The sequence below is a fragment of the Bubalus bubalis genome, chromosome 3 (assembly GCF_019923935.1).
Source record: "Bubalus bubalis isolate 160015118507 breed Murrah chromosome 3, NDDB_SH_1, whole genome shotgun sequence".
NCBI lineage: Eukaryota > Metazoa > Chordata > Mammalia > Artiodactyla > Bovidae > Bubalus > Bubalus bubalis.
The window spans coordinates 172,830,056-172,857,718 of NC_059159.1; the positions used below are offsets into that span (position 1 = coordinate 172,830,056).

General features: G+C 54.2%; 1 protein-coding gene across 5 annotated transcripts in view; it reads left to right on the forward strand.

Annotated features, from left to right (window-relative positions):
* The first annotated feature begins 1,883 nt into the window (after positions 1 to 1,883).
* The window catches only part of EIPR1 (EARP complex and GARP complex interacting protein 1), a 68,400-nt gene continuing 42,620 nt past the window's right edge, over positions 1,884 to 27,663 (forward strand). Inside the window, exons 1-3 of one of the 5 annotated variants that reach the window (XM_006054162.4) lie at positions 1,884 to 2,061; positions 9,341 to 9,424; positions 16,653 to 16,785. In XM_006054162.4, coding sequence (XP_006054224.1) covers positions 2,020 to 2,061; positions 9,341 to 9,424; positions 16,653 to 16,785 — 259 coding nt within the window. In that variant the 5' untranslated portion in view covers positions 1,884 to 2,019. Of the gene's footprint in view, positions 2,062 to 9,340; positions 9,425 to 12,210; positions 12,287 to 16,652; positions 16,786 to 25,472; positions 25,715 to 26,570; positions 26,805 to 27,663 lie in introns of those variants that run through there. The other 4 variants (XM_044940554.2, XM_025282374.3, XM_044940557.2 and 1 more) reach the window with 4 other exon arrangements.

Genomic DNA, 27,663 nt, shown 5'->3' on the forward strand with positions numbered 1-27,663 from the left:
CAGGGAATTCAAAGCGGGGACTGCGTCGGCGAGGATCAGGAAACAATTGCTTAATTAAACGTTAATTAGGGATATAAAGAGTGGTTAAATAAGGATAGTTCAGTGAAAAAATTTAGTGGAGAAAAGAGGCTGAATAATTCAGCCAGAAAGTGAGAGAAAGAACGACATGGGGAGACCAAGTTTCGGTGAACAAGGCCCGCACTTTATTTTCCAAAGTAGTTTTTATACCTTAAGTTATGCATAGAGGATAATGGGGGAAGGGGTAGAGTCATGCAGTAAGCCAGGCTTTCTTCCTGCAAACTTATCATATGCAAAAGTTTAGGTGATTTGCATCATCTTCTGGCCCGGAGGCCTGTTAACATTTTAAGACCCTTTCTTCAGAAAACTTATTTTTCTCTAAAGGTGATTAGTCAGGGGCCACCCTCCAAAAGCATTAGATAAAGCTGCATTCCTACAGGGCAAAGGTGTGGTGGGCTATAACAAGAAAAAGAATTAACTCAAGAGTCCAAGGTTACAAACATTAAAGCTACTACTTACACCAATTATATTAATCAATACACTGCCAGGGACACAGCAGGTAAGGGATACGGAGACTTAGCAGCAAACATTGGCCCAACAAGTGAAAAACCCTTCACCAATACAATTTCTAATCAATCTTTTAACTGCTCAAAGGAATCTGTATTTAGACAGTTTAGAACATCTCATGCCTTTCACCGTTGGGAGGCTCTGAACAATCACATGTGGCCGGAAAAACCTATTGAGGCAGGCTAGAGGACCTCCAAAGGAGTTTGTAAGTTGAAACACTATCACACCCAGGAACTTTATTAACTGGAGCTGTAAGTTAACTCTTTTTTCTGAGAGGTAGTGGGGGACAGCGCCCCCGTAAAGTCAGAGGTGTAGGTGAGAGCACAAAGCAGAAAGTAGGCAGACTCTGGTTTTGGGGGTAGATGCTCGAGAATGTCCAGGGGGACGCCTGAGGTCGATCCTGCCTTTGCGTATGCCGAGCCTCCTTCCTCATGACTTTTGCCACGAGCGGAGCTCCTGCTCCCGGCACTATCCCAGACCTCCTTACCTGAAACAAAGATTCAGGGGCGATGAGAGGAAAGTGAAATTATCACACTGGTGGAGAACCTGTGCATGGCCCTGGAACCTACGGAACCCAGGGTAGTGAAGAATGTGCACACGGCATTCTGGGGCTACATGCAATGCCACTCCTGTCTGCAAGGGCACTGCCAAACGTCAAGGCGTGCGCTCTGGCCGACTCCTGGACGGAGGCAAACCTCTGCAGCGCTGACAGTTCTTGAAGACTCAAAGACGCCAGAGTCTGTCCACCGGACTCCCTTCAGAGGCAAATAAATGTCAGGCGTCACTTACCACCCCAGCACCGGCAGTGCGACTCCTTGGCCACGCCACGCACAAGGCCGGTCGCCTGCAGACACGAACAAGCCCGGCCTCTGACTCCAAGGCTCCTGGGCTCAGCCCACCCGAGGTTGCCAGCCCAAGCGCATCCCCGAGCCCTCCACTGAACACCTCTGTGCCCCTCAATGTCCCCAAAACGATCAGCGGTCGTCTGTAAAGCCTGAGGTTCCGCCTTGGCTGCTGGGCCGGAGAGGACTTGACAGCGCCTGCAGAGCGCTTCCCGGCGCCCAGCCGTCCCACGACCGCGTCAGAACCCTAGGGGAACCGTAGGAAGGCGGAGCTGGGGAGGTTCCGAACTGCAGCCCGCCCAGCAGGCGCCTCCGGCAGGCCCTCCGCTTCTGGTCCTACCGGGCGCAGAAAGCCCGGAGGTAGCCAAGTGCGCATGCGCAGGAGCTCGGCGCTGCGTCATCGGCGGCGGCCGCCGGCGCCCGGGAGCGCGTTAATGACGCGCCCGGAAAACAGGAAGTGAACCCTACGGGAGCCGCGGTGGCTCAGAAACGGTCGCCGCGCGGCGCCGCCGGGGCTGGGGCGCATGAATGGGAGCGGAGCTGGGGCGCGTCGGCCCAGGGGACCCGCCTTCAGCGAGGGCGCTGCCGCAGCATGGAGGACGACGCGCCCGTGATCTACGGCCTGGAGTTCCAGGTGGGTCCTGGAACGGCCCCGCGGCGCCCGGTGCCGCCGAGGTCACTGCGGGGAGGCCTCGGGGGGCCAAAGGCCGCGGTCATCCAGGGGCCGAGGGCCCGCTAGACGCCCGCGGGGTGCGGCGGTCCGGCCCGCGACCCCTGGCCGTGGGAGCCCCCGCCGCCTGCCTGCCGCCCCCGGCGTTCCTTGTGGCCTGACTCTCACGGCTTGCTTTGCTGTAATTGCTTGTGAACATTTCCGAAAGCCTTGCTGTTCTTGGAGGCAGACGCTGTATCTGTATTACTATTACTGTTGTAACTTGGACACAGTGTTTAAATTTACATTAAAATTTGCCAAGATGCAGGGGGAGTTCTTATGTCCCCTTCACCGAGTTTCCCCTAATGTTGGCGTCTTCCTGTGGTCCGGGCACAGTGACCAAAGTTTCGAAATTAGCTCAGAAATCATCCTGTTACGCTTCCCTGGTGGCTCAGATGGTAAAAGAATCTGCCTGCAATGTGGGAGACCTAGGGTTCGATCCCTGGGATCAGGAAATTCCCCTGGAGAAGGGCATGGCAACCCGCTCCAGTATCTTGCCTGGAAAATCCCATGGACAGAGGAGCTGGCGGGCTCCAGTCCATAGGGTTGCAAAGAGTTGGACACTACTGAGTGACTTTCACTTCAGTTCAGTTCACTTGCTCAGTCGTGTCCGACTCTGCGACCCCATGAACTGCAGCACACCAGGCCTCCCTATCCATCACAAACTCCTAGAGTCCACCCAAAGCCATGTCCATTGAGTCGGTGATACCATCCAACCATCTCATCCTCTGTCGTCCCCTTCTCCTCTTGCCCTCAATCTTACCCAGCATCAGGGTCTTTTCAAGTGACTCAGCTCTTCGCGTCAGGTGGGCCAAAGTATTGGAGTTTCAGCTTCAACATCAGTCCTTCCAGTGAACATCCAGGACTGATCTCCTTTAGGATGGACTGGTTAAATCTCCTTGCAGTCCAAGGGACTCTCAAGAGTCTTCTCCAACACCACAGTTCAAAAGCATCAATTCTTCGACACTCAGCTTTCTTTATAGTCAAACTCTCACATCCATACATGACCACTGGAAAAACCATAGCCTCGACTAAACGGACCTTTGTTGACTAAGTAATGTCTTTGCTTTTTATATGCTGTCTCAGTTGGTCAAAACTTTCCTTCCAAGGAGCAAGCGTTTTTTAATTTCATGGCTGCAGTCACCATCTGCAGTGATTTTGGAGCCCCCAAAATCAAGTCTGACACTGTTTCCAGTGTTTCCCCATCTATTTCGAAGTGATGGGACCAGATGCCATGATGATAGTTTTCTGAATGCTGAGTTTTAAGCCAACTTTTTCATTCTCCTCTTTCACTTTCATCAAGAGGCTCTTTAGTTCCTCTTCACTTTCTGCCATAAGGGTGGTGTCATCTGCATATCTGAGGTTATTGATATTTCTCCCAGCAATTTTGATTCCAGCTTGTGCTTCCTCCAGCCCAGCGTTTCTCATGATGTACTCTGCATATAAGCTAAATAAGCAGGGTGACAATATACAGCCTTGACACATTCCTTTCCTTATTTGGAACCAGTTTGTTTTTCCTTGTCTGGTTTGAACTGTTGCTTCTTGACCTTCATACAGATTCCTCAGGAGGTGGGTAAGGTGGTCTGGTATTCCCATCTCTTGAAGAATTTTCCACAGTTTTGTGATTCACACAGTCAGAGGCTTTGCCAAAGTCAATAAAGCAGAAGTTTTTCTGTAGTTCTCTTGCTTTCTCTGATCCAACAGATGTTGGCAGTTTGATCTCTGGTTCCTCTGCCTTTTCTAAATCCAGCTTGAACATCTGGAAGTTCTCCGTTCACATAGTGCTGAAGCCTGGCTTGGAGAATTTTGAGCGTCACTTTGGTAGCGTGTGAGACGAGTGCGCCTGTGCAGTATTTTGCACATTCTTTGGCATTGCCCTTCTTTGGGATTGGAATGAAGACTGACCTTTTCCAGTCTGGTGAATTTAGCATTCAGTAAATGTTATTCTGATTATTATAATGAAACAGAATTCTTACAGGTGAATTCTGAACAAGTATCTCAGTGCCCTGTGAGTCAGGAACTGTTGGGCTTGACAGCTGGCTCTATCACACAGGGCTTCCCTTGTGGCTCAGCTGGTAAAGAATCCACCTGCAATGTGGGACACCTGGGTTCGATCCCTGGGTTGGGAAGATCCCCTGGAGAAGGGAAAGGCTACCCATTCCAGTATTCTGGCCTGGAGAATTCCATGGACTGTATAGTCTATGGGGTCACAAAGAGTTGGACACGACTGAGCGACTTTCACACACGTGCTCTATCACTCAAGACTGGTGCCTTAGCGGCCAGTTGAGAACAGAGCTGTGTCTTGGGCACTCTGCTTAACATTGCACATGTATTTTGTTTAATTGTGACATCGGTCATATTGTTAGATGTTATTTTTCCTGTGGGTGGAGTCCTCTTAACTAGTAAGGGATGGGGATTCTGGCCTACGTGGGCTTTACGGAGGTGCGCACGTGGGTGCGTGCAGAGGGCGCCTGTGGAAGAGAGGCGCTTCCCTGACCTTGCGCTCCCCAAGTGTGCATCTTCTTCCAACACCTCTTAATAACTTTTCAATCTCTTTAATCCCCCAAATAGCCCAGAGGTTTTGATCTTCAGTATTGGATCTTCGAGGTAACTAAAATGTTGTTTCCTGGGATTTTGGACAAATCAGTGGAGTGGATTCTTGCCTTGGGCCTCAAGTATTTTATCTGAATATCTTTTCTTATCTTAAAAGAAGGAGCTGATTGTTGCACTTCTGTACACAGCTGTTTGGGCCCCAGCTTTCTTGAATCTGAAGAGCAATTACTGCATGTGGGGAAAGAGCAAGTTAGCCAAGATGGTGGTGCTCAGGCTCTCTCGCCCCACGTTTTGTAGCTACGTGGTTCTGTAACAGTAGAGATAACTTATAGCTCTGTGCATCTCAATGTCCCCACCTGGCCACTGCCCTGTCTGTTCTGTAAGCGTGTATAAGCTCCACCTGAAAAGCCCTTGAGGCTGCCTGACGACTGTCCGCTGGTCAGCCCCAAGGGAACACGGCATTTCTGCTGCTGTGGCTTCTGCACCAGTCAGGAGAGAATCAGCATGTCGGCAGTTCTTAGGGCTCCTCGAGTTTTCCTGCAGGCTCCCCCCTGGCACCGTGCCTGCCCTGGGTTCGACTAACAGTGTGCACAGCCAGGAGCAGTGGGACAGCTGATGTAGTCAGCAGGATGAACAGCCAGACGCACGACCCGCCCCAGTGGAGAAAAAGAGAAAGTGCAGCCACAGTGGAGAGTTTAGAGCTGGATCAAGCCTGCCAAACCCATGCCTGCGGAGCCCCGAGGGGCCCCTGGGCCTGCAGACAGCCAGAGGGGACGCTCAGGAGGGCAGGTGAAGTGCAGACAGTACAAGGAGGGCCTGGGCGATGATGGGGAGAGCAGCGCCCTCAGTTTCTGCTCTGGCCCGGGAGGTGCAGGAGCCTCTGGAAGAGGGCGGGCATCTTGCAGCGGCACGCGGGAGGCCTTTCTGAATAGCGCCCCATCCACCTCTTCCGGCTCTTTAACTGCTCCCTGCACGGCGGCAGGCTTGGGAACGTCTAGGGATGGCAGCAGGCAAAGGGGGTGCATGTCTGGGCTGCTGTGCTGGCAGCGGGAGTTGACAGATGAAACTGAAACAGGGCCGCTGCTTTGCTCCTGGAGCAGCAGAGGCAGCTGATGCCAGGGCAGCAGACACTCGGCTTGGGAAGGGCCACAGCAAAAGATGCGGGCAGGCCAGGCAGAAGATTACATGGCGTCCGTGGACCCTCCTTCTCATGCCTTTTACAGGCTGGTCCTTAAATTGGATGGCTCCTGTGCTGAAGAATATGGTAAAGGCTGTGTCCTTACCTTTGGAAACTGGATCCCTCCCTGTGTGGAGGCAACTGTACAGGCTGTGTGCTGTGATGTGCTACTAACCTCTGAATTCTCTCGCAGATTTAGGACAGTGTGAAAGCATTTGGAATCATGTGTGTAGGCTGTGAATGCCACAAGATTCCCTCTTTCAGGGGGAGGGCCCAGCGCCTGTGGGGAGTTAGAAGGTCCTTAATAAAACCTGTCGGAGAAGGCAATGGCACCCCACTCCAGTATTCTTGCCTGGAAACTCCCATGGACGGAGGAGCCTGGTGGGCTGCAGTCCATGGGGTCGCTAAGAGTCGGACATGACTGAGCGACTTCACTTTCACTTTTCACTTTCATGCATTGGAGGAGGAAATGGCAACCCACTCCAGTGTTCTTGCCTGGAGAATCCCAGGGACGGGGGAGCCTGGTGGGCTGCCGTCTATGGGGTTGCACAGAGTCGGACACGACTGAAGCAACTTAGCAGTAGTAGCCCAGCAATAAAACCTGTGGAGGCTTTCCTGCCATCTCACAAGGACAGCCGGTGGACTGGACTTGGCCATGCAGATAAAGTCACTCCACGTGTGCTGGGTGGCCCTTCTAGCCCCATGAGGGCAAGGACTGCAACACAAATTCAGGTGGCAGCTGACATTGAGTTTGCCATGTACTGGGGGCATAACTGTTTGCTGTAGCGTCTACTGCTGTTGCAGAATGTTCTTTCAAGGGTCAGCGTTACTCACCAAGGAAATATCACGAAAATGGACTGTGTGCAGATTTTGAGGCGAGAGACCCTGAGTGGGTAGAATGTGGGGAAGGAGCACATTGGCCAAGAGGGTGGTGGCCAGACGCTGTTGGCCCACGGCCTCTCGCTCTCGCCCCACGATCTGTCAGTGTGGTCCTGTCACAGCTGGGATCACTCACAGCGCTGTGCGTGTGCAGCGCCGTGTACCCCTTCGGCCACGGCCACGTCTGTCTGTAAGCGTGTATAAGCTCCACTGAAAAGGCCTGAAGCTGCGCTCTGTCTGTGTGCGCCGGGTCAGCCCCGAGGGGAGGGGACGCAGCGCGTCCGCTGCTACAGCTGCAGCCCCGGTGCCTGCAGCTCCCAGGCTCCTCGCAGGTTCTCCCAGCTTCCCCGCTCGCTCCTGCCTGCCCTGTTCAGCAAGCAGTGTGGACAGAGAGACAACTGGTGTAATCGGCAGGATGATGCAGCGAGACGTTGACCACTGGCTGAAGGTCATGAGGTCTGGAGGGTAAAATGAGGCACCGCTGTGCCGATGAGAGGCAGAAGCACCGAGTGGAGCGGCCGTTGAAACGAGACAGTGCTGAGCACATCCGCCTTTCTGCAGCACTTTGACTTGTGTTCACGGTTTTCGTTCTTTTTTGTGTGTTTAAAAAATTTTAAACAAGCAGTGCTTTCGAGTCATTTAAGTCAGTTACTGAAAGTCTGGTTAAAATCAGCAGACCCTAAACTTGCCCTTTCCATCTTATCTGGTGAGGATAACCTCTCTCAGCCTTTCCGAAGGCGTTTCTTCTAGTTGACCTGCCCGCTCTTAGCTCCCGGACGTAACCTGTGACTGGACGCCGTGGCGTCTGAGGATTTTCAGCTTTTCCCCTGCTCTCCTGTCTCCAGTCAGACTCCCAGCAGTTAATCACAATCTTTCGCCAAGTCTTTACTCAGGTTTCTCCTGTTTCTAATTGCAGAATGTTTTGTTGACTGCTGATTCAGGTGGGGTTCTCTGCCATGTTTAGCCAGCATTTCAGGATTTTTGCTTGGGAACAGTGTGAGTTTTAGGTTCAGTACCTTATTGTGTGTGTCTTGGCTTCTCCGGTTAACGCCTTGCCCACCAGCGGTGCTCATGCGCCAGGTTTCTCTCCCCGGAGTTTCCACTCCCGTGTCCTGTGTGCTTTTGAGCCGCTGCCTAAGTTCTTGTGTTTCTGTCACCACAGTGAAGAGCAACTGCCCAAGACGGCCGTGGTCAGGCGCCCTCGCCCCCGTTTTTAGGGCTGATACTTTAGGACATAACAGTAATCGTTGTCAGTCCGTCAGTGGATCTGCTGCTTCCAAACCAACACACAGGGACGCTGCCTTTTAACCTGATGAACTGAAGCTCAGGGCCAGCCATCTTACAGTCCATTTCATAGACCTGCTGCATCTTCAGAGGTTGCGTGAGTTCCTAATTCGCGGTTTCTGTCCTTGCACGGCACGGGGTCTGGTTCGTGGTCCCCCCCGCCATGCCGGCTCGGGTTCAGTTGTCTGGGTGGCCTTGCCAAGCCTCTCCAGTCTGTTCTAATCCCTCTCGTTTGAGGAGGTGATTGCTCTCCAGTTTTGTGAGTGTCCCTGTGTCTGATCGTGGGTTCTGGCCCTGCTGTGGCCCTCAGCTTGGCGTCTGCACCTCCTGAAGCCTTTTCCCTTGTCTCCCTCCAGTCCTCCTTGCGGAGCTCCAGTGCTGAGCCCTCCCGCTGTGGGCTCTGCAGGTGGAGGCAGCCCGGCCTGGCCCAGGCCGACAAGTGCTCGCGGCTCCGGGTTTTGCAGCTCTCGTTTACCCCAGGGCAGCCCCCTGCTCTGCCCCACGGAGCTCTGGCCACCTCCTGAGATGCTAGTAGGTCCCCACCCTGCTCTAGTTGGCGCCCTGGTGTGTGGGGGACCCCTGTTCTGGCTGCCCCCTCCGGAGGTTCCCAGCACGGCCCCCTCTTTGCTTGGGGCGTGGCCGCCAGCGTCTTCCTCAGCATCTTCTCTCAGCGCCGACCTTCCCCACCTCGGAGGCTGTGTTCCCTGGGCGCTTTAGGATTGTAGACATCTCCACGTCTCCACGTCTGCTCTTCACGCCCCTTCCTGCCCTTACAGGGCTTCCGGAAGTCTGAGGAGGGAGGGGCGAAGCCCAGGATAGGGTTAGGGTTAGGGAGGACGTGGGCAGGCGGTCAGCCCCTCCCCCAGCTTCCTCCTCTGCCGGACCTTGCAGTTCACGCCTGTGGCAGCTTCCTGAAGCCTTGAAACAAGCTCGGGGTTTTGGATTGAGTTTTTCCAGTTGGCTCTGCAGGAGACTTGGCTCAAACCCCCTGCTTTGCCCTCAGTGGGAGCCATCTTCTGCTCTGTTATTGAAGAATAGTTTGTTCAACCAGTCGATGACTTAAATAATTTTGTTAAAAACGGTTTATATCTTTACTGTTTAATTTTTGTGTCCAATTACAGTTGTTTCCAGATTCGGAAGTGCAGTTTGGTCACAGATCGTACAAGAGACGAGGGCTTCTCCTGCACGTTTCTAAGCTGCCTGGCGGACCCTCTGCCCCAGGGGCTCCCCCAGCAGTGGTGGAGGCGTCGGCTGCCCGCTTGGTCTGTCCGTCCGCCTCCATCCACATGTGCCCTCTCCTTCCCCCTGCAGGCGCGGGCCCTCACGCCTCAGACCGCGGAGACAGACGCCATTCGGTTTTTGGTTGGGACGCAGTCTCTCAAGTATGATAATCAGGTAAGTATTTCTGACAAATGGATACATGTTAATTACCAAGCCTGTTCTTAGTTTTATAGCCATTTTGTTCTTGATTTTTCAAGCAGAACATGAGAATTAATGCCACGCAAACAAAACAGAGCTTTCATTGGGATTTACATAGCCAGCTGCATGTAACAACTGGAGGCGAGGATTTAAACTTACTTTGTGTATCGTTGCAGCCCTTGGGTAGTGTTTTGTGGGTGCATCGGGGTCACCATGCAAGGGGTCGAGGGCACCAGGGTACGTGGTCGGTGTCACCCCTTTGACCCCGGCCAGTGGAGGACTGGTTTGATGGCTCACAGCACTCTCTAGATGAGGCTGGACGAGGCCATAATCCCGTCTCAACATGGAGTCTAGGCCGTCACCGCTGGTCGATCCAGGGAGAGACACAGGGTGTGGCCCGTGTCTCTAGGTTAGGAAGAATGTTGGGTTCTCATGAGGTTGGGTTTTCGGCTTGGCCTCGGCCAGACCTCAGATGTCTGGCCTTGAACAAATGGACCAACCTCGCCGGACTTCATCTTCCTCGTCCTCCAGTGGTGACGAAGCCGTGGACGCAGGTGCAGGGATGTTGCGGAGACTCACCCGCCTCAACCCTGGGGGAGCACACGCGAGGCTGTGCCACGTGGCTCAGCCAGCCTTCGTAACCCTGCCCCCGGGGGGGTGGCGTCAGTAACCCCGCCCCCGGGGGGGGGCATCAGTCACCTTGCGGGACTGTCTGGTGCGGATGGGCGTGGTGAGCCCGCTCCCGTGCAGACGCACGGCTTCGTGTTGGCACGGTCACTGGGAGGTCATTTGGTGATACCTGTCTAGAGCTTCACGTGTAAATGTTCACAGTATTTAACGTGTATTCCATACACTGAAAACGTCAAAAAAGGTTTACACGCAAGGAGCATTATTGGGACGGTACAGAGGATGGGGAGAACCGGGAGGCAGTCACACTGTGCACAGGTTAGGTTGCAAAGTAGGACCTTCCAGTTGTGACGGCAGAGCCACGTGGGTGCCCTGGCTGGGTCTCCTTCCTTTCAGAATGGTGTCACTCACCGCATGCATGGAAGCAGGCTTACGAAAGCTGAGTCTCCTCAGAGCCATCACAGCTGAAAAATCAAGTGATTCTTAGATGTTAAGATCGTATGTAGTGTGTGATCACTAGTGTGTAAAAAAAAAAAAATTGTAATATATACAAATATCAAATCACTCCATTGTATGCCTGAAGCTAATAGAATGTTCTGTCAACTATACCTTTATATAAAAAATGTATATAAAATACAAAATTGCATCTCTGCATAGAATAAAGACTAGAAATAGGTCAAAAGGGCCCACGCCCTGAGCCATGGTTATCTTTGGAATGTGAGTGTGATGTAAGTTGTTTCCTTACAATTTCTGGTTCTCTGAGTGTGTGTTTGTGTTTGTGTTGCTTTTCTCCTGGAAGATGTCAGATGGGACTGATTTACTTATAAAAAGAGTTAGCCGTGGCTGTCCCAGAGGCAAGAGGAGAGTGGCCCCGTGCAGCCTGGGGTGCTGCTGGGGGATGGGGGAGGAAGGCGCCCAGTGCCAGCGGGGACGCACGTGCCTCCTCTGGAAGGAGCAGCGCAGCGTGTGGTGGGGGCGCTGGGGCCCGGGCCCAGAGCCAGTGCACGACCGGCTGTCTTCTCCCCAGCTACTTGCGCTTTAGTTCCACTCAGTTCCGGGCCTGTACCATTCACCTTTTCAGTAGAACATCAGTTTTTATTTTTTTCTGGCCGCATGTGAGTTCGCCAGCCAGGGGTTGAACCACGTGTGTTTTAGATGATGAGCCCTCCTCCCCGAGTGTCCCTGTCCCCTGCCCCGTCCTGCCCTGCTTCCCGCAGCGAGGGCGTCCGGGGGCCTCCCTGTCCCCTGCCCCGTCCTGCTCTGCTTCCTGCAGCGAGGGCGTCCGGGGTCCCGCTCTGTGTCCTCCCCACCCAGCGAGTCGCGAGTGTCTCCGTGTGAGTGCTGTGTGCATCCCCCTCCTGGGAGCGCTCGCAGCTGCCTGCAGCCTCAAGCTGATGAGAGAGAAACGCGGTGACACCTGGTCCTGGCCGGGGACGCTGGGGAAACGGGGGCTGGACAGGTCCCTGGGGGGGTTTGCGGTGGGCAGGTGCCCTGGCCCCATCTTCAAACAGAAGACTTGGCCCTGAGCAGCCGCGTGGTTCCTCCCAGGGGCCCAGCTGGACTGTGGCGAGGTGGCCACTGAGCACCCCCTGTCCACCCCCCCCGTGCGTGCCGTGACTGTGATGCTCGGGCTGCTGAGGTTTGCTGTCCGGGCAGCCCCAGGGCCAAGCCCCCCTGCCCTGCAGCTCTGGCAGTGACAGTGACGTCGCGTGACCCCCCAGCCCACCTGGAAGCCCCCCGCCCCTGCCCAGGCTGGGCCCTTGCTGGGAAGGAGGGCTGCTGGAGGGTCTCTGGCCCCAGGCTTCGCCTTAGGCCATCAGCGCCTCCCCGCAGCTGGCGATTCCCGGGGAAGTGCCCGGTGCTGGACTTCATGCTCTTAATTCAGCTCAGCTCTTTTTCCTGAAAATTTCAGGAGCCGTCACAGTTGCTGGCTTCTCTGTGTCTGATGAGCTGCTTTATTTTCTGTCCCTTTTCTGTTGCCTGGGGCCCTGCCTGTGGTCAGAGCCGGTCAGGCCATCCTGGAGCCTCCTCTGTCGTGGGCTCCCCTTCTCCCGGGGGGAGGTGTTCCTTTGGTTGGGAGCTGGGCTTTTGCAGCGTGGGGGTTTATTTGCTTCTGCACTGGGCTTTCCCTGCAGAGGCCGCCTGCACATTGCTCGTCCCATTGAGGAGCGCCAGGCTGACCACCATGGGGTCTCCATGAAGCCCTTTCAGGTCTGTGCCTCGAACCCACCCCACCCCATCCTCCCATCTCACTCCCAGGAATCGCTCCCCTCTTTGTGGTCTGAGGGCTCTGGTCTCGCCATATTGATCATGTCCTGTGTGTCCTTCTTGAAGCAGTTCTGCTGCGTGTGTTTCTAGCTTATAGGTGTACGTGTGGTCACGAGGAGTGAGCCGGCCGATTGTCCCACTGACCCGCTCGCGCCCCAGCTTTTCCCTGGCCCCTGACCACATGTGCCCTCACTGTGGGCTGAATGCTGTGTCCCCCCCCAAACCCGCACATGGGAGCCACCCGCAACGTGACAGCGGCAGAGGGGGCCCTCTGGAAGGCACTGGGGCCGTGAGGATGGAGCCTCCTAAGGGTAATCTCCTGGCTGGTGGAAGGGTTGAGATGTTATGAGAATCCCCAGAAAGTGACAGAGATATGAAGTGAGCAGGCGCTGCTGCAGAAGGGCCCCCAGTGGCCCTGCTGGGGCGGGGTGGCCCCAGACCTTCAGCTGGGAGCCACGAGGAGCCGTGGGCGCAGCGCCTGGAATCACCGCAGCACGAGCCTGCATGGCTGAGGTGTCACCTTCCCAAGCTGCAGGCTGCACGGCCGGCTTTGGATCTGGATGAGAGGTAGGGTGCGCCGGTGGGGAGGCTGTGGCGTCTGCTGGGGGTGGCTGAGCTGAAGCTTCTCGCCCGGCAGCCTCGCGGAGGGCTGTGGTCAGTGCCAGGAGGACTTCCCATGGGAAGATGCCGATGCTTTACTTTTCCTAGGGGAGAACTTTCGCTTTTTAGTTTCCAGTTTTGCCACTTTTTTTTTTTTTTTTTTTGCCTCTGAATTTTTGAGTTTATGAGTTCAGTGAGAGATGAAACGGACAGGGTGCGTCGGCCTGGGGTCACATGCTCGCTCTCAGGACAGGGGCCGCTTTCTCTGAGCCCTGATTCTGTGAGAACACGAGCGGCCTTGATTAAGAGCACCTTCACAGGCTTCCTAGTAAGTTTGATAGCCCTGGCTCCTAAACCCTTACAGAGTGTTATCTACGCCCTTAGCCCTGCACTGCCAAGTCCAACGTTAAAATTTTAATAATGGTAACTCAAAATATGAGTTTGAGCTTCATTGAAAGTAAAAGTCGCTCAGTCATGTCCGACTCTTTGCAACCTCATGGACTATACAGTCCATGGAATTCTCCAGGCCAGAATACTGGAGTGCATAGCTGTTCCCTTCTCCAGCAGATCTTCCCAACCCAAGGATTGAACCCAGGACTCCCACATTGCAGGTGGATTCTTCACCAGCTGAGCCACCAGGGAAGCCCTTGAGCTCCATTCTGAGCTGTTAACAGCATTTTAAAAGCTCAGCAGGGCCTTGAAGACCGCAAGTAACACTTGCACCCCAGCCGAGCACATGCGTTCCCCCCTCGGAGCCAACAGGAATTGCTCTGTCTTCCTCATCCCTGTCGTCTTTTGCTCTCACCCTAACCACAGTGTTTTCTCCATGATGTAGCTTGTTTTTGTAACCGGCCCGCAACTGCATGTGTCAATGTGTGCTCACTGGACGTGAGCGGCGTAAATGGTGGTGCCCTGGGCATAGGCAGTTGGGTGACAGCCTCTCTCCTGAGATGCGGAGCTGCCTGGTCCTCTGCTGACCTGCTGTGGTGCAGAGCCCAGCGTTCTGGCAGGTGGGCACCCCCTGTGCCCCTACCATGGGGGGTCCACGGCGCATATTCTGGAAGGAGCCTCACTGCTCCAACTTTGTCAGCCCCGGTTTCTTCTCCTGTAACTGTGGCTAGTAATGATAGATTATCTTGTCACCATTGAGCTCTTTTTAGGATTAAAGGAACCAGCATGGTACACATAGCTCAGGTGCCTGCAGCATATCAGTCCCCATTCCTTTGACCCCTGCTTGTCTGCGGTGCTGACGTCCCCTGTCTTGCCCGAGAGTACCTGAGGACAGCGTCTCCGGAGGACGTGTCCCGTGGCCCAGTCCGTGAGCCTGCTGTGGGCGAGGACGTGTGGAAAGAGCCTAGACTCTGAAGTTTAAAGGGCACATTACTAGAGTGTCAGATTAGGAGAGGTGGGCCTGGGGGTGGTGGACTCCTCCACACCCCGCCGTGGAGGGTGGAGGCTGACGTTTCCCTGCTGAGCGCCTAGGAGACCCGCGGAGGGTAGACGCCCTGCCTGCTGGTCCTCACAAGAAAGAGGAGCCTGCCCCAGGCGGGCGCGGGGACTCTGCGGCAGCTGAAGTGCGGCAAGAGGTCAGGCTGGAAGGACGGCTCCCCAGCCAGGAGCCGCCCGTGTGCAGGGGAGGGTGTGCGCGCCCCTGGGTCCACAGCCCCAAAGGAGGACCCGGAAACCGGCGCTCCCGTGCTCCCCACGTGGCGTTCCTGACGGTGCTCCCGGCCGTCAGGACATCAGCTCAGCGCATCCTTTTCTCAGCGCTCACGGATTTTCTGATAAGGAGGAAACGTGTCAGATACTTAGAAAGAAGCTTCTTGCTCACTCTTACAGAAATTGTTCCTGGTTTTGTGTGTTGCCATTTAGTCTGTGTTCCCATGCGACTGTTATAAACTTTATATAGAAGCTGTCCACCCAGAGTATTCCCAAACCCACCGTGAAAGCTACATTGGGCTATGAGTGCTGGAGAAACTGACTGAAAATAGTTTCCAAGATTAAAAACAGTGTTGCTGGTGTTTAATCTCCTCACTGTCCCCGGAGAAGGGTGGCGTCAGCTGGGCCGCGTAGTCCCAGCAATCCCGGGACCTTCGTCCCCGCATGGTCATCGCACTCGGGGACACCGCGGCTCGGGTCGCACAGGCTGTAGGGGGCAGTGGTGGGCTTTGAGTTCTGCCCAGGCCGGCCCTCGAGGGACAGGGGAGCGATTGCATGTGAGAACGTGATACGAGGGAAGCAGCCAAGGACACAGCCAGAGGCCCTGGGCCAGCAAGGGGAGGTGCTTCAGGTGCCATGGAAACGTTTTTTAAAATAGCATTTTAGTGTTTGTTCTGACTGCAAAACAGTGCTTGAAAAAAGTTTAAAAATAAAGCCAAACCACAAAGAGGTAAAGGAAAAGCCTCTATAATTTCATCACCCAAAGGTAACCAGTCACGTTCTGATTCTCTCATTGGGACGTGCTTACTTTTTAGCAAAAAGCGTGTGGAGCATTTGTGCGGCTCTTTTACTGCTTCTTTTTTCCTTTTGTCCCCTGGAGAAGGGATAGGCTGCCCTTTCCAGTATTCTTGGGCTTCCCTGGTGGCTCAGCTGGTAAAGAATCCACCTGCAGTGCAGGAGACCTGGGTTCAATCCCTGGGTTGGGAAGATCCCCTGGAGAAGGGAAAGGCTTCTCTCCGGTATTCTTGCCTGGAGAATCCCATGGACTGTATAGTCCGTGGGGTCGCAAAGAGTCGGACACAACTGAGAGACTTTCCCTTTCCCTTTCCCTCTTGTGTATGTTATGGACCCTTTTCCTGGCACTGAATGGTGTTCAGAGAAGAGTAGCTGGCTTCACAGTGTTGTATTACAGTCGGCTCACCTGAACAGTTCCCCGTTGCTGGGCACATAGGTGGCTTGTGTGTTTCATTATGACAGTCAGTGCCATGGCGAACATTCCTGATTGGATATAGGTCTTTGTGCAGATCCATGATTATCAGTATAAATTGATTTCAAAAACTGTAAATTGTATTTTCCCCAGTGACTTGACTGTTGCTGAGAGAGTGAATGTGAGCATCATTTTCATCCTCCAGAAATTATCCGGAAGAGTGCGGCACCAGCACGTTCAGCTTTTCCTTCAGTGGCTGAAACACGATGCTGTCGTCTCCGCTACATGACCAGAGGTGTCGACGGCTGTCGGCCTTGTTTTTAGGAAGCGTTTTAAGCGGTGCTGACCTGACCTGCAGCACTCTCTCACCCCTTCCGTCCTCCGTTGCTTCCAACATGAGCTGTGTCCACTGCGGAGGGGCCCGGTCGGGGCTAAGCCTGGTCCTCGGCAGGCAGCAGCGCCCTGCTCCGATCAGCCGAGCCGCAGGCCTGGGACGGTCGCGGCGGGCGTCCCCCTCCTGGGGGCTCTGGCCGTGACACCGGCTGTGGCCTGCCTGCGCCACGTGCGGGGCGGGGGTCGGAGCCGTCCCCGTCTCCCCTCTGGAGGGCTGGGCGTGGCGGGGATGGGGTTCTGGGTTCGCAGGCTTAATACTTGGCAGGGATTTCACACTTGTCTTCTGAGAGGCATAGAGTCAGAGGCGCGTGTAGAATGAACGCTGTTAGCGCAGTACGGAACTGGTAAAGGTGTCCAAGGTGCGTTTGGTTCTCCTGTTGGTCTCTGTGGTCTGTGAAGGCGAGTGGGAAGTGTGTGAGCTTCTGACCGGCTCTTTCCTTGTGTCTGTAGATCCACGTCATAGACTTTGACGACGAGAACAACATTATCAATAAAAATGTGCTCCTGCATCAGGCGGGGGAGATCTGGCACATTAGTGCCAGCCCCGCAGACAAAGGCGTGCTGGCCACCTGCTACAACAAGAGTGAGTATCTCTGGGGGTCTGGGTGCCCGCGGACTACTTGTTACAAGAGTGAGTGTCCCTTGGGGTCTGGGTGCCCGCGGACCGCCTGCTTCAGTGAGAGTGCGTCTCCCGGGGGTCTGATTGTCTGGAGGGGTGGGCGTGTGGTCCCTAAGCTGTGCACTCAGGGCAGTGCTGCTTCACAGAGAAGCTCTGACACTGGGTGGATGGAGACTGTCATAAGCGGCTATTACAGTCCAGAGCCCAAGAAAGGAAGCTGGACCCACAGTTGTGCCCTGAGCATTGACCCCGAGGCAGGGGAGGGACGAACCTGAGGGTCTCCACTGGGGGGCAGCCACACTCACCCTCACTCTCCCGCACCCTCAGAGGGCGGTGGGCTTGCGTCTTTCTCACCATCTCTGTGCGTGTGAAACAGCCAGAGGGTGACGGGTCAGGGTCTGGGAGCCACGCCTCTCATTGCGCACGCGGACTGTGGGCTGCGTGCTACGTGCTGCCGTGCCTCCATGGGCTTCCGCCCGACCCGCCGATCACCCTCCAGTCTCTGGGACCCTTTACCGTGTGTACAGCCTACGTCACTACAACCTGCAGGTAGACAGCATCTTGCAGAGTTCTGTTCTGTCTTGGAAAATGATAGCGAATTTGCTGTAGGTTGAAGTAACCTTGACGTTCAGACACTTTCTCCGAGCAAGCCGCCCTCCCACCCATCCAGCGCCCATTGGTGTCACGGGAGGACTGGAGACAGATGCAACGTGTGCCCCCCATGCTATCGATAGGGAACTGATTCTAACTTTAGCTGTCACCTGTGAGTTGGGGAACTATTTCTCAGTGCCCGGGTGCTGGAGGGGGAGCCGTGTTAGTAGTAATTTCTTGGGACCGTCTTCCGTGTGGAGCTTGCTTGGGGCTCCTGGATTCAGGGCACAAAACTGCCAGGGCCAGGCACGGGGTGCTGGGAGTCACAGCATCAACCACGTTCGCTCCTCAGTAATCAAAGTGTCACGTGTCGTGTCCAGTGAGCGTCGTGCTTCCGAAGGGGAAGCAAAGCGCTTGCATCTGCTGACCCCCGGATTCACGGGGTCCTTCAGACAGGTCTCCATGTCTGGCAGGCAGACGCAGGCCGGTCTGTAGGACGGCTCTCTACCTGGCTCGGGCGGCCTGGCGTGGCCTAGGCGGGGCCTCTGTTTAGGGGACGGAGGCTTCTTGTGTCGCCGAAAGTGCTTCACGATCACCCGCCCTTCCCTCCCCGGCCCCCCTCCCTGCAGGTGGCCTCCAGGTCCGGCCACTGTCTCCTGCCAACGGGTTGGCGGGTGTCCCTCCAGAGACGGCCTCCTCTTCCCTCGGCCTGCAGTCGAGCATCCCCCCTGTCCACACTGGACCTGTGGTGGTGATCCGGGCCGCAGCAGCGCCCCAGGCCCGAGCCGGCTCCTCTGAGGGGTGAAGGTGACCCAGGGGGTCCCAGTGCCCTGGCTGGTGCAGCGAGCCACTTCTTAGGCCTGAAACCTTTCGCTTCTCCCCAGTGACCTGCTATGTGGAATGGGTGCGATCATGGGCAGGAAGTGTGGCCTTTTATCACTCCGAGAGGGTGTGTGTGGGCTTCAGGGGCTGGAGTTCCTCCTCCTCCTTGTAAGCACCGACAGGAACCGAACCGCGGTATAACTTAGCTCACCTGCCAATTTCTAGGTCCCCAGCAGGAGCAGAGGCTGTGCCGGCTTTATGGTCTTGTTACTTTTAAAATTGTTTATTGAATTATAGTTGCTTTTCAACGTGTTGGTTTCTGGTGTGCAGCAATGTGATTCAGTTATACATATGTATGTATGTATTCTTTTTCATAATCTTTTCCATTAGGTTTATTACAACAGATACTGAATATATAGTTCCCTGTGCTGCACAGTAGGACCTTGTGTATTTTACACATAGTAGTTTGTGTCTGCTAATTCCAGATTCCTGATTTATCCCTTCCCACCTTTTCCCCTTTGATAGCTATATGTATTTTTTTCTGTGTCTGTGAGTCTATTTCTGTTTTGTAAATAAAAAAATTTGTATCATATTTCAGGTTCCACATATAAGTGATATCATATGATATTTGTCTCTGACTTCCTTCACTTAGTATGATAATCTTCAGGTCCATCCATGTTGCTGCAAATGCCATTATTTCATTCTTTTTTATGGCTGAGTAGTATTCCCTTCAACCCACTCCAGTACTCTTGCCTGGAAAATCCCATGGATGGAGGAGCCTGGTAGGCTGCAGTCCATGGGGTTGTGAACGACTGAGCGACTTCACTTTCACTTTTCACTTTCATGCCTTGGAGAAGGAAATGGCAACCCACTCCAGTGTTCTTGCCTGGAGAATCCCAGGGACAGGGGAGCCTGGTGGGCTGCCGTCTCTGGGGTCGCACAGAGTCAGACACGACTGAAGTGACTTAGCAGCAGCAGTAGCAGCAGTATTTCTTTATGTATACATACCACATCTTCTTTATCCATTTATCTGTCAATGGACATCTGGATTGCTTTCATGTCTTAGCTATTGTAAATAGTGCTGTGATGAACATTGAAGTGCATATATCTTTTCGAATTAAGAGGTTTTTTTTCCCCCCAGATATCTGCTCAGGAGTGGGATTGCTGGATCATATGATAATTCTAGTTTTAGTTTTTTGGGGGACTTCCTCCTTACTGTTCTCCATACTTCTGCACCAATTTACATTCCCACCAACAGTGTAGGAGGGTTCCCTTTTTTCCAGCCCCAGCTGATCCAGGGTATTCGAAGCGGGGACGGCGTCAGCGACCTATTTATTTATTTATTCATCAAAGATATAAAGAATAATAGAATGAGGATAGCTCAGTAGGAAAATTCAGTGGAGAAAAGAGGCTGAGTAGCTTGGTTTACGCGGGAGACCAATAAAACTTCAAGACAAGAAGCTTGCACCACTTACGGAGGCCGCAGGCGTCCCTCCGTTCTCCCGAAGGAGAGGAGACACTGAGGCCTCCCCGGTCGGATCTTAGAAGCCCAGGCATAATTAGTAAGCATGGCGGGTTCCGCGCTCCAGATGGAGACTCAGCCAGAGTGAGAGAGAGAGCGACATGGGGAGACCAGTATTTCGAGAAACTGATCCCAATTCTTTATTTTCCAGAGTTTGTTTTTATACACTGAGATGTTATACAAAAGTCACGTGGGGACAGCAGTCCTGACTTTTATTAAAGTCAGGTGCTTCATACAAATGTATACAGAGGTCTTAGGGGTGTTACATCATCTTCTGGCCAGGGGACCTGCTGACAAATTTAGGACCCTCTCCTTGTGACGGCGGTCAGTCAACACTTATTTCTCCAGGGGTGATTATTCTTAAAACAGACGCCACCCAAATAAAGTTACATTCCTATAGGGTGAGGGTGTAGTGGGTTTTAGTTAAGGAAAGAATTTATTTGGCCTACGGTCTAACGTGATTTATATCAAAGGTTAATACTTATTCTATATATTCATTAATGTGTATAAGGGCAGGGGATGTGGAGACTTAGCAGTAAACATTGGCTCAACAAATGAAAAACCCTTCACCAATACAATTTCTAATCAGCCCACTATACTTACACTAATAGTTTTCTAACTTCTCTAAGGAACCTGTTTTTAGAAGGTTTAAAGCATCTCGTGCCTCTCATGGTTGGGAAGCTGTGAGCAATCACATGTGGCCGGACAAACCTGTCAGGCAGGCTAGAGAACCTTCAGAGGAGTTTGTAGGTTGAAACACTCCTATCACGCCCAGGAATTATTATTAACTGGAGCTCTAAGTTAACTCCTTCTCCGAAAGAGGTGGTGGGGGACAGCCCCCCGTAAAGTCAGAGGTGTAGGGGAGAGCACAAAGTAGTAAAGTAGGCAGGCTCTGGTTATGGGGGTAGATGCTCGAGAATTTCCAGGGGGACTCCTGAGGCTCGATCCTGCCTTTGCGTATGCCGAGCCTCCTTCCTCATGACCTTTGCCATGGGCGGAGTGCCTCATGCCGGCCCCCAACACTCACCCTCTCCAGCATTTATTATATGTAAACTTTTTGACGATGGCCATTCTGACTGGTGTGAGGTGGTACCTCGTAACTTTAATCTGCATTTCTCCAATAATTAGTGATGTTGAGCATCTTTTCATGTGCCTATTGGCCATCTGTCGGAGAAGGCGATGGCACCCCACTCAAGTACTCTTGTCTGGAAAATCCCATGGACAGAGGCTGCATGCAGTCCATGGGGTTGCTAAGAGTCGGACACGACTGAGCGACTTCACTTTCACTTTTCACTTTCATGCATTGGAGAAGGAAATGGCATCCCACTCCAGTGTTCTTGCCTGGAGAATCCCAGGGATGGGGGAGCCTGGTGGACTGCCATCTATGGGATCGCACAGAGTCGGACACGACTGAAGTGACTTAGCAGCAGCAGCAGCACTAGCCATCTGTATGTCTTCTTTGTATAGGCTTCCCAGGTGGTGCTAGTGGTAAAGAACCTGCCCACCAATGCAGGAGACATAAGAGATGTAGGTTCGATCCCTGGGTCTGAGTCAGGAAGATCCCCTGGAGAAGGAAATGGCAACCCACTCCAGTGTTCTTGCCTGGAGAATCCCATGGACAGAGCAACCTGGTGGCCTATAGTCCATGGCGTTGAAAAGAGTTGGACACAACTGAGTGACTGAGCACAGCACACAGCACATGTTTTCTTTGCAGAAATTTCTGTTTAGACCCTCTGCCCATTTCTTGATTGGGTTATTTTCTTGATGTTGAGCTGTATGAGCTGTTTGTATGTTTTGGAGCCAGGCCCTCGTCAGTCGCATATTTGTGAGTATTTCTCTCCACTGTTAGGCTGTGTTTCTGTTTCGTTCATGGTCTCCTTTGTTGTGCAAAAGCTTATAAATTTGATTAGGTCCCATTTATTTATTTTGGCTTCTGTTTCTGCTGCCTTGGGAGACTGTAATGTTCTTGGTTTTAATGGATTTTGCCACGTTTGGTTTATAGACCTGGTTTGGTGAGTGATAACTTGCATGTAAGCTCGTGACAGTCATTAGAGCAGAACCATCCCTGCTTTGTCAGCAGCCACGGGAGTGGCAGCAGCTGGCATGAAGGTTGGTGGCCCTGGACATCAGACGCTGTTTCAACATTTCAAGGAGCGGCTGCTCGTCACGCTCCCATTTTACTGATGAAACCGAGGCATAGGAAGGCTGAACGACTGTCCAGGTTGCGTGTCTGGTGGGGACAGGGTTGGGATTTGGCCCTGGATCCTGTTCCGGGTGGTGCCCTTGACAGCTGACAGTGTCTGTTCGGTCAGAGTCCCACCTGGGGAGGAGGGGGCCTGTTTAGAGCCGGCTGATCCATCTGGGGGCCCCACACTGGCGCAGCACGAGTCTCCGGCTCCAGACACGCACGCTACTCCCATGTTTAAACTCACCATTCTTCTGAGTTTTTCATGTACTTTAGCATGGGATGTGGAAAGAGGGAACGCCTTTCATTCAGGCGGTGGGTGCTCAGCTAGCAGGCGAGAGGTGAGTCTTCTCCCCAGATCCATGTGCCGAGGATGAGCATGTTGAAAAGAAGTCAGAAAGTTCTCTGGGGAGAGCAGTCTCTGGGGAGCCCCCGGGAGCTCTGTGCTGACCCCAGCCCTGCAGATGTGGGGGTCCCCACAGGGCCAGCCCCAGGTGTCCTCTCCACCCCAGACTGAGTACAGCAGGGCAGGAAATGGAAATGGTCTGCACCCCGTTTTAACATGTACAGGTTTTCTGGGCTCTCTTGCTCTGTGGCTAACAGATCCGACGGGCTTCTCACTGGGAGGGCTGTGCGCTGACCAGCGTCACCCAAAGATGACGTTGCCTGGGGCAGGATCCTGGGTGAGGGCCTGCGGTTCCGTGGGTGCCGTGCATGGGGGGTGAGTGTGCTGCGTGATCACTAGGTGTATGTTTCGTCAGCTCCTCTTCCATCTGGGGTTCACGTGGAGGTCCTTCACTGGGGTCACCGTGTCTGGTGAGAAATGGGAAACCAGCCACGTGGAATATTATTTTGGGATCAAGTTACTGTTTTGATCCAATGCTGTTTCTTTCAGGTTGTAGATATGATTAACTCTTACTTGCCAAAAAAACTGTGTTTCTTTGTTGCCTGTTCCCCTGAATGGCTCATCTGTCATTGAGGAGTATAAGGTGGCCCTGGCAAAGAGAACACACCCCTGCTCATCTCCGGCTCACCCGCCACTTGCCTGCCTGCGCAGAGGAAGCAGAGCTTCTGCACGGCCTGGACTGAGGGGTGCCAGGCTGAGGGGTGGCCCATTAGAGGGCCTGGCTGGAGGCCGGCGCCGGGCACATGGGGCATGGTACTCGCCTGGAAGATTCAGGCCGGAGCCCCACCCCACAGCTCATGGTGGGTGCCGGGCAGGTCACACACTGCTGCTGGCTCTTACCAACGCACCATCCCGTTCTGCACGTGAGGAAATGTGGTGACATGACAGCCACCTCTGAATGCTAAGGTGCCAGGCGCGGGCAGTTGATTTACTAGAGGTTCTTCCGGTTTACTGAGATGAATTGGCATGTGACCCTGTGTTCGTTTCCGGTGTACACCGTAACGGTTTGAGTCACACACAGTGAAGCTCTCTCAGCAACCTTCAGATACGCAGTTCAGATGAGATCAGGCGCGTTCATCAAATACACAGTACAGTATTGTCAATTGTGGGCTTTCCAGGTGCCGCAGTGGTAAAGAATCTGCCTACCAGTGTAGGAGATGCAAGAGACACGGGTTTGATTCCTGGGTTGGGAAGATCCCCTGGGTCTTGGGAACAGCTACCCACTCCAGTATTCTTGCCTGGAGAATCCCATGGACAGAGGAGCCTGGTGGGCTGCAGTCCATGGGGTTGCAGAGGAGTCAGACACTCTGATCACCAAGAACAGACACGGTTGAGCGCACAGCACGCGCTGGCACCTGGAGGCGCTGTGCTGTGTATCACATCCCAGGACCCGTTTATCTCATGACTGAAAGTTTGGACTTTCTGACCCCTTTCCCCCAATTCTCCACGCCCCCCAAACCACCTCTGGTGACCACTGCTCCGTTCTCTGTAGCTGTGAGCTCTTTTGTTTTTTTTCTTCTAGGTCTCACATAGACGTGAGTTCATACAGGGTTCGTCTTCATATGGTGCCTCTTAGTGTGGTGCCCTCCAGGCTCACCTGTGTCGTTGCTAATGAAGGTTGCCTCCTTTTTGCACTGAGTAATGGTCCGCTCTGTGTCCACACCATGCCTCCTGTGTCCACTCACCTGGTGATGGGCACTTGGGTGGCTTCCACATCTTGGTGTGGTGATGACCCTGCTGGGAGCATGGGGTGCCCGGTGCCTCGTTTAACCCTGAATTACCGCACTTCCAGCAGGACCTTGCTACGGTGATTCGTCGGTGATTCCAGAGCCCCTGACCCACATCCTTTCAGGCTTCGAGGACATTGTTTCTGGGGCAAGGATTTTGTAAACACTTCTTGTTATAAAGATATTTTCTTCTTGTTGGTTTTTGTCACCAAGAACAGAGACATAACGGTCCCTACTTTTGAGTGATGTTTGTGATAATGCTCAAATCTTGGCGTTTAGAGGCCGATGAGATCAATGATCTTAACACAGGGCCTTGTTCTCTCTTTAGAAATCGATCATATTTTACAGACCCAGTATTTCGTTGCTTGTTCCAAATATCCCACACCCGCTGGGGTTATTCCTCTCGGCACCGAGTTGTGTGAACTGCACCATGTTACCAGAGCCTCTGTTGGCCTTAGTTTTAACTGGAGGATAACTGCTTTACAATATTGTGTTGACTTCTGCCATACAGCATCGTGAGTCAGCCGTAAGTACACATCGTCCCCTCCCTCTTGAACGTCCCCACCCATCCCAGCCCTCTGGGGGTCACAGAGCATCCTGTGTTATACAGCAGCTTCCCATCAGCCATCAGGCCTCTGACTTTTGGCCTCACGCAGGTGAGGAGGGTTCTGCTGCCGGGTTCATCTGCGCCAGGCTCACTGCTTCTGGTTTCCGGTTTTGGGTATGGAGGCCTGGACAGTGCGTTCAGACAGCAAGGCCGCCTGCATCGTGCTTGTGCAGCCGTCTGACGGGAGTTAGATGGGGTTCCACAACATGGGGGAAGTTTTTAATTAGCTTCTTTTCTTGGAGACGGAATCCTGGATTGCTTCTTACACTCCTGACTAACCTCTTTGGATCCCATCTGCCTCGTTTCTCTGTCCTCACTGACTTCCTGTAGCACCTCCAAATTTAGCATCATCTGGAAATTTAATTAATGTGCTGTTTACCGCTCCTTCCAGATTGCAAATGAAGATGTTAACTGAGATGTGGTCCCCCGGGCTGGCCGCTGGACACCTCCTCACGGCTTCATGCTCCCGTCATTTATCAGTGCACCTTGTTTATGGTCCTTTCTCCAGGTTTCAGGCCACGAGGGGGTGCTTAGACAAAGCCCAATTTGAATTAATTTTTCCAGTAAGACTGTAAAAAACCCTGTGCCCGATTCCTCCCTCAACCCCAGCCGTGTCGTTGGCCTTGTTCTTCCCTGCCCCGCTCCCCTCCCCCTGCCCCCCTCTTCCCGGAGATGCAGGCGGGGCCGCCAGCTGCCCTGGCTTTGTGAGGCTGGACCTTCTCAAGGTTGCTCCTTCCACAGTGCTCTGCCCTGCCCACAGTCTCCATCTGCTCCGGTCTGCACGACAGAACCCACAGACGTGCATGAGCAATTGCAGCCTGAGGTCCAGGGGTCCCCCGAGGGCCCTCCCCTCGGCTTCTGCTCCCATGGTCGTCCCTCTGGGCCTGGCTGTGTCCCAAAGCCCTTTTCTCATGTGGATGCGGTCCTTTCGAGTCTGGGCTCCACCCTAATGACCTCATCTGAATCGCCTCTTCAAAGGCCTTGTCCGCCTGTACAGTCACATTCTGAGGTGCTGGGGTGAGGACTTCAGCACGTGAGTTGTGGGTCGGGGGGAAATAGTTCAGTCCTTGAGAGCGGTGGATTTGTGACTCGTTTGTTTATGTGAGAGGTTTGGAAAGAGGTTTGGGGAGGGCTTCTATCCTGGTTAGGTTCTCAGACCCAAAGGTAGTAACCAGCCTCCATCACTCGGTGTGTCCCTGGGTTCCAGAAGTCAGCCCACCCATCCGGTGCGCCTCAAGCCTCCCTGCATGCACTTTGCTGTTGTGTTTTGACTAGAGGTGAGACCTTGAAGGCCTGCCTTCTATTTTGATGACACTGTTTGGGATGTGGGAGGGGGCATGGCCAAGCAGGGCGTGGCCTTGAGCGCTGCCGTGGGGAGGCGTGGCTAGAAGGGAAGGGGGCGTGGCTGGTAAGGGGGGTGACCTTGAGAGCCCGGTGGGGGCGTGGCTGGGGTGGACGTGGCCTTGGAGGGCTGCCGTGGGGAGGCGTGGCTAGGAGGAAAGCCTGGCGGGGGGCATGGCTAGAAGGGGCGGGGCCTTAAGAGTCCAGTGGTGGCGTGGTTGGGTGGGCGTGGCTTGGGCCCGCCCCTTGGCCTGCCTGGGAGGGGCCGGGCGGCGAGCTGGTGGCCTCCGGGAGAAACGCTGTGCTTGAGGGGGTGGGGGGGGCAGGCGCTGTGCATGCATCTGTAGACAGCTGGGCCTGGGCGGTGACTACCATGTGGTCTGGGCCCCCGGCAAGAGCAGGACTTTCCGGGAGGAGGCTGGGGGTTAGGAGCAGCCACTGGAAGGGCAGGCCAGAGTGATGCACCCCAGCCCCCCCGCCCCCAGCCAGGCGGTTTCGGGGTCAGATCTGCAATTTTACGAAATCTCAGAGGGACGAGAGGGGGCGGAGGAGGGGGCCCTGACCCTGAGGACGGTGGGAGACCCCGCTCCTGCTTCAGTCAGTGTATTCGTGTCACTCTGGTCCTGCGACTTGCTAGACTTAAAACCCTGTGAAGATGGTCTTTAAAGAAAGGTGCAAGTATCTGAACATGAGAAAAATCTCTGTGTGCTGGTGAAATTTCAGGAAGACTAACAGGCGCTGCATTTAAAAAAAAAAAGGTGAACTCAAGATGGAGAACACAGGTAAAGCGTGCACACAGGGGCGATGAATTGGGGCTTTTAGAAGCGCCGGGCTCCGCGCCTCCCGCAACCCGGGAAGGCTGGCTGAGTGGCAGCTGGTATTACCAGCAGTGGAATCAATCTCGCGCCCCCGCGCGCGGGGGAGAGCAGCCCACATCAGGACCAGATGAATTTTTCAGCAGCGGAAGGTGAAATGTCAGGAAGACTGTAGATCACGCCGGCACAGGGTCCTCGGGAAATTAGAGCAGTGAAGGGCTGACAGAGCGGCGGCGGTGAAATACTGCTGCCGCGCCTGCCTGCTCCCGCTACAGTGAGCTGAGGACGACGGCCCGGCAGACCAAGGGCCGCTGCATGGTCCTGGGTCCAGCGTCTCTCGGGCCCATGGTCAGGCGCGCAGTTTGGGGGTGGCCCAAGGTCTTGCTGGGACTGGGGAGGGGTGGGAGTGAGAGGAAGCCTGAGGGAGGCTTGGGCCCGCTGATGAAGACCCCAGGGTGAGGGGTGAGGGTCAGATGCACGTGCTTAACTCTTGCTGGCCTCGCCCCCCACTCCTCCTGCCACCTCCCATCTCCTCTCCTGCCCAGGCCCCAGCTTGGGCCTTCAGGTCTCACCTTGACCACTGTAATTTGACTCCTACAACAGATTTTTTTTAAAGCACAGACGCAGGCTCTCATTTGGCTTCACCACCAGCCCAGAGCATCTGGGAGCCTGTCCTGGCCCCCTGTCTTCCCCTGACCTGGAGCACTTAGGGGCCCTCCTGGGCCTGTCTGTGTCTGTGAAGCAGGAAGTGTAACTGTGGGCTTCGGGTACCTGGTAAGGGGCTGTCCCACCTGCCCCGAGTTCTCTGTGGGCTGGCCCCACGCTG